A 12058-nucleotide genomic window follows, 5' to 3' on the forward strand; every position below is an offset into this window, starting at 1 on the left:
CCCTATGTCTGACCTCTTATGCTTGGGAGAACCTTAGAACAGTTTCTAGGTATTGCTTCTGTCCTCTTTAGTCATGTCAGAGTCTTTACCAATTATGTTCTGCTTCAGAGGCTTTCCAATTGCCATCTGAAGCCCTTATCTCCCTTTGAAATAGCCCCCAATTTCTGCTTCAGCCTTGTCTATTTGTGAAGAATGCAACTTCCTTTTTTTAAGCATGGCTAGCCTAAATACCTTGGGTGTTGTTTTTCTCCTAGCTAGCACCAGAAGAATCACAGAATAAGGTAGCTCATTTAAAACATTTTCCCCATGGTTGTCCTGTTCTCCCATTCAGGAAAAAGATTATTGGTTACCATGGCAATCAGCTTCCACAGCATTCCATTCTAAGTAACCACACAGGTATAGCACAAGCTTTTACTCAACGTTCTTTACTGTCGCTCTCTGCAGATCTGCATATTTTTCCAGCCTATTCTCTGTAATTGCTGCTTTGAACAATCAACCTGAATTTAAGCCAGGTAATTTTTTCAAAGGCACCATATCCCTATCTATTCTAAATATTTTAGAAATTCACATATACAGTTGTACAGTGATTTTCTCACAGCACCAACCCAAAACTTTCTGGTGCGTTCTTGAATAAGTCTGGGGTTATATCTGCATCTCTTCTACCATATTTAGAAAACAAATAATGAATTTACAGTGAAAATCAGGGCAAAAAATAATTTTATGAGATTATCTCTCATATGTTCTATATCGTATCATTCCTGAGGATAACTCCCTAATTTGTCTCCCTCCACCACTTCCAAGCCCTCTAATAAAATAGTGCACAAACTCAGAAGAGTAAAAATTGTCCTCCATCCATCACCTTGGAGATGCCAAACACTTATACATTTATATCCCTGAGATCATTAACTACTCTATTTTTTTTTAAGATTTTATTTATTTATTCATTCATGAGAGACAGAGAGAGAGAGAGAGGCAGAGACACAGGCAGACGGAGCCTGACGTGGGATTCGATCCTGGGTCTCCAGGATCACACCCTGGGCTGAAGGCGGCGCTAAACCTTGCTGGGCCACCCAGGGATCCCTAACTACTCTATTTTTGTTCAGAACATTATTATTTTTTTTTAGAACATTATTAAAAATAATAAAATATGGTTTTAACAGGCCAAACACATTACTGCCACCTAATATCTGTTATATTGTGGGGGAGGTGGGATGACATTGGAGAATCAACTAGATAAATTGTGTTTCCCTACAACTCTTTCCTTCTTTTTGGTATTATTACTTCTAGTCGTTGCTGGTTATTTAGTCTCTTTATAAGTATGTGGCATAAACTAGGAATCTTGAGATTTCTATTGTATGCTGAGATATATTTTAATATATTATTTCTACCTATGATTTTATTTGAAGCAACAGTGGTATTTTGGTAATGAAAAAGAGGCAACTTGAAAGGGAGTTGCTATTACCTGATGTTAAGCAATTAAAAATAAAATCTGACTTTAAGCCTCTTTCTTGCAAAGTCTTTCAATCTTCTCGATGTCTTTTCATTGAAAAAGACAGATCTCATGACCAATCTATGAACATCCCATTGAATATTGCCATCTCCTATTAAGGGCATGGAAGTAAACTCTGTAACTAAAACAGATGCCTTCGCCCACAGGTTCTAAAATCAGAGGGTATTCATAAACCTCTCCACAAATTTTCAGAGTGTAGTGGGAAACAGGAACTGTTAAAAATTTGAAACTCTACTAAAGTACTTTCTACCTCTTCCGGGAAAAGAAAATATATTACTTTCTAGGAAGCTCACTACTTTAAAAAACATGCAAAGCAATCAGGGTTGGAAATTCGTGGTTAGCATTTGGGTTATCTCCGCTCAGTTTAAGGCGATATTTACTTTTAGATGGAAAGCCATAGAATGATTCTCTGACTCCTCTCAAAATTGTGTTGGAATTGTTTCAAGAGAGCAGAAAAAACACTTATTTTAATTATTATTTTCTGAGCAGATATTCTATGATACCTAACATGTTTTACTTCTTCCCTTGGGTACACAGACGTATATATTCTGTTATACTAATCCCATTCCAGCTAGAAAGAAAAACTGACCAACTATTGGTAGACTTTTCTAGGTTGAGAGCAGAGGCTGACGTTAAATAACCACAAAAACTTTGGGTAATTATATCATAATACATGATTCGACTCACATTGGAAAAAAGTTGCCCTCAATTTCAAGGCGACAAAAGAAGAGACCGTGTAGCTCTGAAAAGTAGAATCTCTAATGAAGGGTCAGCATTATAAAAGCAAGGAGGCAGCTGACGTGCTGTTTTGACAGTTGGGTAAAGATGTGGGGGCGATAGGATTGTAAACCAGAGGAAGTTCTGATAAAAGGATAGAATGAAGTGTTTGAAAATAGTAAAGTGAGAGCTTAATTAACATAGACTAATGGAAAGAGCAGGAAAGGGAAGAGTGATTTAGTTCAGATAGTAAGTAGTTTGTGGAGAAATTTTATAGAGTAATAACTTAATTTGTATTTTAATTTGCAAGAGCCACGGGACGACATTATTTGAAGAATGACAGTTTTATTGTTTTAATATTTTATACCTAAGAAGCTCCCATTTATCTGAAATATAAGTTAGTACCCCTTTCTATTAATGTGATGATAGGTTATCCGGCAAACTGGCAAGCAGGGGTTTGCTTTTATTAACCTTGTTATAACCTTAAAAAAACTATTTTCAATATTTCAAATTATAAGCAAGATCATGATTTTATAATGTGAAGATAGCTGAAAGTCAGACTTGGTTGCAAATCAGCCCTAACTTTTTTGGCTGGTGTCCTTTAAAACTGGGCAAAACCCTGGCAAACCAATCTCCTTAATTAGGAATCATGTGAGTAGTTTAACATTAAAAAAAAAAAATTAAAGAAATACATGATATAGGTTATATAGAGTTTTGGCTTTTTATATTTAAACGAATGCACAGATATCCATTTATAGCTCTCTTAATAATCACTTAATAGGCTGGTGATCTTATGTCCTGGATTTTCCAGGTCACTTCAGATTTCCAATATTTTGTCTGTTGTTAAAAGCGTGTACAGATTTTAGTTTGGAAAATGTGGCCAATGAATTCCAAGACCAACCCTGAAATAGCAAGGGCCTTTAGCATTATGTAGTAATCCCATTTCTGGGTCATGATCATCAAATTAAACCAAACCAAAGTTCATTATTTGAGACTACCCAATAATAAGCTATCAAAACAGGGCATTTGAAAACTTTGTAGTAATTAGTTTGAAAAGCGTTCATAATACGCTTTATTATAGGCACAAGCACACCTAACTAGTAGGCCTATAGAGGACTCCTCACTCTTGTCCTATAGGAAATGAAAAACAAGCCGTATTTATAATTTCATGTTACATACTGTAAATAAATGCCCATATGTACGGTGCTTAGGGAGAAAAAATACAAAAATAATCTAAATGAACTTGCGTCGATAATCTAAAAAATTCTGGTGGTCTTCCTCGTTTCTGATTTTCACAGACTGGACCTCATACTCCTGATCAGCTGGCACTGACAGGGCATACCGGCTTTTGCTATAAATAGGACAGTAATTACGAGTGAACTTTTAAAGCGGAGACGGTCTCGCCGTCGTTCACGCCAAAATGTCGCTATTACGCAAATGGGACCATTTGGATCACTTGCCGGCCTTCTCCCTCCAACCTGTGCCCCCGCACCCCTCGGCCGGAGCTCTGCCCGTTGCTCCCTCGCGATCTGGGGACGCACCAAGCGGGGAGAGAAAAGTTTTCCGGTCCGCTGTGTGCAGAACGGCACCTAACAACCCTTCCGAAAATTAAGGTGGTTCTTCCCGAGTCTGGTGGGACACACGTCCCGCAGCGGTGGTCGCGCGCCCGTCCCGCATCTCCGCGCCCCTGCGGCTCGGGAAGCCCGGGACGCGCGCGGCTGCCGGGGGGGGGGGGGGGGGGCGGGGGCGGGGACGAGGGACGCGGGGCGGCCGCCGGCGCTCGGCGCTCGGCGCGGTTGCCACGGATGACTCACTGGCGCTCCGCACAGTCGCTGCCAGGCGCTCCCCGCCCGCCGCTTCCTTCCCGGGGCTGCTCTCGGGCGGTCCCGGCGCTCCGGCCTTCCAGGAGCGGGGAGCAGGTGGGCACACAGGCGCTCGCCCCGTCCTCCCCCCGCCCCCCCCCGCGGCTTCCCTAATTTAGCAGTACTTCCGGCCGCGTGACATCATCCCCCGCACCGGGTGACGAGAGCGGCGGGTGACGTGCGTGCGGAGAGGAGCGCGCTGACGTGGCTATTTAAAGGTCCTCCTGCGGGGAGGATGGAGACAGAGCGCGAGCACCTGGCGTGGGGCGCGGAGGAGGCTGCGGCGGCCGGGAGCGGGGCCGGGAGAGCGCGGAGGAGCCGAGCGCACGGGCCGCCCGCCGCCGGCCACTAGGGGAGGCGGGAAGGCCGGAAGGCAGGCAGGCAGGAAGGCAGGCCGGGCTGACGGCCCCGCGCGGCCGCGGCTTCCTCGCCCGCCGCCCCCCGCCGGCGGGGGGAGGGACCGCTCGCGCCCCCCGGTTCTCCCCGCCCCCTCCGCCCCCTCCGCCGCCCTCCGCAGCCCGCCTGGCCGCCGCGCTCGGCTGTCGCGGGCGGCGCTGACCCGGGAAGCGGCGCCCTCCGCCCCGCGAGCGGCCGGAGGAGGCGGCGGCGGGCTGCTCTGCCGGGCGGGCGCTGGAGGCCGGCGGCGGCGGGCGGTGATGGGAGTGTGAGGAGGCGGCGCGTGCGGCGGCGGCGGCGGCGGCGGCGGCGGGGGCGCGCGGGGCGAGCAGCGCGGCGGCGGCGCTGGAGCAGCGGCTCTCCCCGGCCGCGAGCCCCGCTCCGCTGCCCCGACGCTCGGGGCCCTGCAGCTCGGCCCGCGCTGGCGCCGGGAGCGGGCGCCGGGGGCGGCGTGGGCTCGGCGCGGGCTCGGCGCGGGCTCGGCTCTCCGGCGCGCTCCCTCTCCGCCGCCGGCAGCCTCCGAGCCGCGGAGCCCCGAGGAGCCGAGGGACGCCGGCAGCGGCGGATGAAGGGCCGGGCGCGCGCCGGGCTCCATTGTGCTGGGCGGCGCGGGGCGGGCAGGGGCTGACGGGGGGGGATCGGGCCGCCGGCCCCAGCCTGCTGCCGGCCTGGAGATGGCTCCGCGGGTTCTCCTGGGGACAGTGAGTCGACCCTGCCCAGCCGCCTCGCCCTCCTCCCCGCCTCCTCTCCGCTCCGAGCCTTAGGAGGGGGAGACGCGGAGAGACCGGCTCCGATGTGGAGCGCCGTGCACGGCGCGAGCTCCGGGCTTGCACGTCGAGGAGGTTTTTCTACATAGCTTTTTTTCTAACGTGAGCGCAGGGAAGCAGTGGCATTGCTGCTTTTAGGATTTTTATTTTCTCGTAGGGATCTCTGTATAAAGTGCACGCACGTCGCATCGGGTTACACGCTCCACCCCCCAAGGGAGCCGGTGTGGTGGAGGAATTCGAACCCGCAGCCTTAGTCGCGCCGAGAGGCCGAGCTGCCTGGCGTTCCCGGAGTGTCGGGGAGGACGAGAGCGGAATGACCACCGAACTCATTTTTTATAGGACTCGGTGAAGCCGGATTCTGCGTTTTCCGACAGACACACGTAGACTCATTTTTGTGGAATAGAGTTGACCGCCGTCTCCTCCGCGCAGCATTTTAACTCTAATAAGCAGATGCCGCCTCTGTTTGAACGTTTCGGTGTTTACGAGAGAGATCGTTTCACCCGAGGGATCTAATCGAGTTATCAGCACCACTGAAATACCTCCAGAAAAAAGGATCTCGGGGGGTGGAAAAGCAACTGCGAAATAGCAGGACGGAGACATTCCTTTGGAAGTTATTCTGTAGCAGCACAGCAGAAACTTCAGAGCGAGTTTTCACTGGGCAAAATGGGGTAAGGATTTTTAGTGCCTAACACACCTTTGAGGCTGTCGGGGTGAGTGTGAGTGAGTGTGAGTGTGCGTGCGCGCGTGTGCGTGTGCGCGCGCTGAGCCGTGGCGGTGATGGTGTTTGAGGTTTTCGGACAGATGGGCCACTTGGCTACACTGGTCCTCGGTCAAAAATGTAGGTGTGTTCTTTTAAACGAGTTCTTTTTGTAGGTTGACACCAGGGGTCACGATGAAGGGACGTTATTAGGAACACAATTTGTAACCAGGATGTAGGTTTGTTACGAATATTTGCGAAGACAGCGCGTCCTGCACTTCTCCGCTGAGCCTGCTGCAATCAGTTTGTCGTTAAAATCCTCCTGTGTCTTAGGTGGTGTTGCCGGGGTCTTTGGGGGAGGAGTACTGCGTTCCCTCAGTACTTGGAGAAGAATCAGTCACACAAAGGAACGATTGTAAAGTAACGAGTGGTTGGACTTCAGCCCTTGAAAATGATCCAGTGTAAATTGTTGCCTCCCATGTGCCCTCTGTTTTGCCCTTGAATATCCAAAGCTAACGTGCAGAATTGATTTATTGGGGGCACCAAAACCTTGGTCTGAAATTCCTGCTGATGTCGTCTCCACGGTGCTGGTGCACTTGGTGGATCAGAGCTTGAATTAGGAAAAAGCTTTTTCTTTGTTGAAGGAACTTGCACTTTCTCTGTATATCTGCTCTTAAGCTCAGGTCTTGGGGTTCTTAGTTAATGCCGGACCTAAACCGTAACAGTACCAGAGTCAACCCAAGAGTGTTTTCCAACCTTCCATTAACTCTTCACACCGTGACTTGGGAAAATGCTAGTGACCCTCTGTAATGTAAGCCAGAAACCCCTAATGTATTAATGGAGCAATGAGGTAGTCATTTCATTGACAGATTACCCATGTTTTTTGTTGAAGGGGAACTTCGAGAATTTTCTCTCTCTCTCTCTCTTTCTCTTTCTGGTTGAACAAACAGACCTAAAGTGTAATTAATGGACAGGATTGAAAGGATAGATTAAAGCTCATTGTGACAGTTTAGGGGTATGCCGACCTCAGCTTTCTTCTTTGAAACTTTCAGAGGAAAGTTCTTGGATAGTACTATACCTTTTTTTGTTGGAGTTAGAATTTGAGGTTGAAAATGTAGAGCATATGTTGTAGGAGGTCTTCATCAGAATGATTGAGAAACTGATCATTGCTTTTAAAAAAATGACAAGTGATGAGAATGTATATAACTTGCATGATTTGGGTACTGCCTAAGCAATTAAAATACTTTATTCTATTTTAGTGCTGCTATTCATAGCCTGGTGATCTGAGGCAAATTATTTAACCTCTCTGGACTCTATTCTCTGTAAAATGAAGGAATCAAATGATAAGTTTTAAGTTTTTTCCAATCTGTAAAATTGAATTTTTTTTCCTCCTGTTTTAATGATTACTAGTTGGTTTTCTTAAAGTAGATTTTTCAGATGGAGAGATTGTTTTCTCTAAGCAGTTTTTTAACACATCAGCTGGAAAGTAATGGCATTTAAAAATGTTTTGGATGAATTGCACCAATTTTAATAAGCGAAAATACTGAAAAGTACTGCTATTTAAAACCTTTGAAATATGGCTTCCCTTGAGAATCTGCAGCTCTTCTGTTTAAAAATGTCAGAGAGAGAAAAAAAAAAAAACCACAAGTGGCAGTTTTTCATGTTGAAGGCTGCGTTCTCTCCAGACTGTAGATTGGTAGCATCAGGAAAGAAAATCGGTTTTCCACAATCTTTAAGCTGCATGAATGCTCACTATTTTACCAAAGGAGGTCTGGGGTAAACTTGCTACAAAGGGGGCTGGTAGTTAAAATATGAAAATAAGCCCCCACACATAGCAAACATTTTTCGTTCTTGAGCGTAATTAAATCTATTGATAAACTGATTTATTTGTCCTCTTCCCAATAAAGTTTCAGGAGTAGACTGGAGGGGAAGAGGATTTTCTGGCATTAGTTTTCCAAAAGTGTGTGTTTATGGCTATGATTCTTGCTCACTGATAGTGACTTGTTTCACCTGAGTTGTCAAGAGAGGCTGAATGGGAGAAAGTAGAAGAGCACAGAGAAGGCATTTGTGGAAGTTTGCACACTTGGTGGTGTTTATACCTGATAAGTGTTTGCGTAGTAAGCTTAGCCTCCTGTACCTATTTGAACCAAAAGGAAATGGTGTGAACATAAAGGAAATCTTTCATAAAGATTTCATTTATTTGAGGGAGTGCACACACATGCCAGCCTGTGTGCCAGTGGGGGAGGGGCAGAAGGAAAGGGAGGAGCAGGGAGCAGGATGTGGGGCTCGAGCCCAGGACCCCAAGATCATGACCTGAGCCCAAGGCAGATGCCTACCCAACTGAGCTACCCAGGTGCCCGAAAAGGAAAGAGTATTTTAAATTGCCTTTGAAGTTTTACCCAGCAATCCTAAATTATTCTACTTTGACAGGTATATAAAATTTAATGTCGTGGGTGAAGAGTTTTCACATTTTATGAAATACATTTTTGACTGTTAGGTTATAATAAGAATTTATCTTAACAGTGGATATAATTGCAGATCTAGGGGCAAAGTTTAAGCAAAAGGAATTCTTCTCGTGGGCAAGCTTGAGTGAGGAAGGGCCAGAGGCTGGGGGAGCGGGAAAGAGTCTCAGGTAGGCCCCTGCTGAGCGGGGAGCCTGATCCAGTGTTGGATCCCGGGACCCTGAGGTCATGAACTGAGCCGACGTCAGGGCTTGGGCGCCAAACCAGCTGAGCCACCTGGGCGCCCCTGGGTATTATTTTCATTTTTAAAGAAAACTGGTGATGAGTCTAGGCAGGAAACCAACCTGGCTCCAATAATAGTAGTTTATGAACCATCGTGGAAATGGAAAAGAACAGCTGAAACGGACAGTTGGCAGAGTCTGTCAGGCTGTCTTGGGTGCTGCCGCCCTGTTCTTAATGACAGGGAAGGCAGTTGAAGGGTCGGGCGGGAAATAGGTGAATCCGACCCCTAAGAACGAGGGCATTCATGTAGGTGCTGTAAGGTGTGCAAGAGGCTGCGCAGCCCCGGCGAGGAGGGCCTGTCGGGTGCGACCCCCAGACCGCCTGCCCGCCAGCGGGGTCTCTAGGAGAGCAGGAGCCACCTGCTGCTTCAGAGCCTTGGAGTAGGCAGCGGAAGTCAGGGAACTCCTGCAGGGACTTCCTGCTGCTTTCCGTTCTGCTGAGCCCCTATTGACAGCTTCGTGCCCTCCCCGGGGAGTGGAGAACCTTCCTCCCTCCTCTGGCTGCCTCCTTGAAAGTTATTTGTAGAATGTGATTCTCCATGCTAATGAGATCTAATACTGCTGTTCTGATTTATCTCCCCTGCCTGTGGGAACCTCTTAGAAACCCCCTTCTCTGCCTTTCCCCAGAGAACTTCCTGAAGCATGGACGTGGGTGCTGCGGCATTGCAACCTGACCTGGGTCCTTTCTTTGCGGAGAGAGGAAGCTGACACCTCTTTTCTGCCTCAGGCTTCCCTGTGCTGAGGCACAAATGTGGAACTCCTGATCCAGCACTGGCATCTGAATGGGCTTTGTTGAAAAGGCACTCAGTCATTTCTGATCTCAGAGTATTTAGATCCAAGTCCTTATTTGTTCATTTGACTAATGTTGAACTTCTTTTCTGTGGCTTGTTCAGCAGCTCAGTGCTACTGATAGACTCATAATGTGTGCTCTTTCCCTCAGAGAGTTTATAGTTCAGAAGTTAGGAAGACAGGCCTGAAATTAGAAAGTACGCTGAAATATCTGGGGGGCCATGGTACAGGGCATCAGAGAAATACGAAGTGTGTGTAGCCGTAGCTGCTGAGGGAAGGATAGAAAAGCTCCTGTGGAAGAGGTAATAGGTATTAAATAATGAAAGATGAGAACAGGTGGGCCTGGTGCACAAATGAGAGGGCATTCAGGGCAGAGGGAGCAGTGTGATTTACAGCACCGAGAGAAGGCACTTCCAAAAAGCTGGGCTTGACAAACTTGGCTCTGTGGGATGTGGTAAGAGACAGGCCTTGTAGATCAAACAAAAGCTGGTGCGTTTCAAGCTTTTTTGTTTTTGGATAATGACCCATTACAGTAAGATACGCATTTTTACCTCACAAGCAAGTGCACACATACATAAATGATAAAATGTCACAAAAGAATACCTTTTGTGTGATGCGCTGTTATATTTTCTATTTTTAAGAAAGAATGACATTTGAGATCCAATAAGTTGATTTAACAACAACCTAGTGATAACTGGTAATTTGAAAAACACTGCTCTTGGCTGTGGGAGTCACTAAAGAGTTTAAATAAAGCAGAGAAATTACATGAAGGGCCAGGGAAGTAGGGTGAAAAAAATAGTTTTAAAAATCATTGAAAATTTGGTTTTGTGTGTTGAGTCCTGTGGAAACACTAAGGTGGAGCAATGAACCCTAGCTCCTAGCTAGGTGGGGGAAATGGATAGCTGAACAGGACCTATTATAACATGCCAGGGTGAGGGCAGGGGAGGAGGGATTTTAGTGAGTTGTGTGTAGTTGTCTGAGTGGGACTTTTTCAGGATAAGACGTTTCATGTGCAGGGGTAGAAATGTAGGAAATGGCATGGTATGTTCCTGGTTGAGCTGCTCTCTTTGATGGGCCATGAAATAGTGAATGTGGGAGTTTAAAAAAGGACTTTCTAGCTAGCATACAAATTGCATGAGAAGTAAGAGTGAGAACACATTCCCCCAAGCAAGTAATTAAAGGATATTTGGAGTTGTTGGCAAGATTTGCCTCGTAAGCTGAAAAGTTACTTAACCTGTGACTAACAGAATTATACTTTTAAATCTATCAATATATTTTAGAATATCGACCACAAAAGAGGAAGAGTTTGCATATTTTGAGAAGTGTTTTTCTGCCTCAGTTTATTAAAATACAATTGACATATAACATTGTATTAGTTTAAGGTGCACGATACAATGATTCAACATATCTGTAGTCTAAAATGACCCTGGTTAGGTCTGTTACCTCCCTCATCTCACGTAGTTACAGATTTTTGTTTTTTGTGATGAGGACATTCATCAGAATGGGTTTATTTTTTAATTTATTGATGGAATAATGGAGTTCCCCCCCCTATTCTCACTGACATGTGAAAGGACTCATTTTTTGTTTTTAGGGATTTTTTCAAGGTAACATACATAGGCAAAGTCACCTTTGCTCTTTCCAAATGTACTTTTCCCTTGTTTATAACCTATTGTTCCATATAGTGAGGACTTTTAACTGGTTTCTTTCTGCTCTTTTTTTTTTTTTTTTAAATCTCTGTGAGTTCATTCCTTTTTCTCTTGTCCAAGTGACATAGCAAGTACAGTAGCAGAGGACCCTCAGGGCTTTTTCCCTGGCTACAATGCATTTACCCAGTTGAAGGTGCTAGAAATAATTTAAGCCTCTTCCTATTCCCAATCTCCCTTCTCCCTAAACTTTGCTTATGCAGTTTACCCCCTACTTCCCAGCTTCAGTGTGGGGATTGGCAATGCTCATCCAAGTACCTGCCTAACTGCCTCCCCCCGCCCCCGTCCCCCCCCCCCCCCCAAAAAAAAAGGAAATTGGAGGAGGAGGACTTTTCCAAATTTGGTGGTAATTGCCACCAATTTGTTGATGGCCTACCCATCCATTCTCAACTGAAATGGAACAGCATCTCTATATGGAATAACAAGTTAGCATGCCAAAATGTAGGAATATTGTTATTTAGATTTACATATAAGGTATTTTGTAATGTCTTTAAAAAAAAAAAAAAAAAAAAAAAAAAAACCTGACTCCAGGAGCGTCTGGGTGGCTCAGTTGATTGGGCATCTGGATCTTGATTTCAGCCCAGATCATGATCTTGGGGTCCTGGGATCCAACCTTATGATGGACTTTGCCCTCACAGTGGAGTCTGCTTGAACTTAGTTCATCCTCTACTCCTGTCCTTCCCTCTTGTTCTCTCTCTCAAATACGTAATTTTTTTTTAAAAAAACAAACTAGATCTTATCCTACGGTTTTAAAAATGAAGACTAAAACTTTTTTGAATAATTACATATTTAACAGCATAAATTGAAAGGAGAATTAAGATTATGGTACTTGAGTATTTGGACAAAACTATTAGTTGTATAAACTAATCAAGGT

General features: G+C 45.8%; 1 protein-coding gene across 2 annotated transcripts in view; it reads left to right on the forward strand.

Moving 5' to 3' along the window:
• The first annotated feature begins 378 nt into the window (after positions 1 to 378).
• HOMER1 (homer scaffold protein 1) overlaps positions 379 to 12058 on the forward strand; it is a 136087-nt gene continuing 124407 nt past the window's right edge. The window contains exon 1 of one of the 2 annotated variants that reach the window (XM_072793836.1): positions 379 to 512. Coding sequence is in view for 1 of the 2 variants with exons in the window: in XM_072793826.1 (XP_072649927.1) it covers positions 5916 to 5920 (5 nt within the window). In the remaining variant the exon portion in view is untranslated. Of the gene's footprint in view, positions 513 to 5102; positions 5921 to 12058 lie in introns of those variants that run through there. The other variant, XM_072793826.1, reaches the window with a different exon arrangement.

The sequence above is a fragment of the Canis lupus genome, chromosome 2, assembly GCF_048164855.1.
Source record: "Canis lupus baileyi chromosome 2, mCanLup2.hap1, whole genome shotgun sequence".
In the NCBI taxonomy this organism is placed as follows: domain Eukaryota; kingdom Metazoa; phylum Chordata; class Mammalia; order Carnivora; family Canidae; genus Canis; species Canis lupus.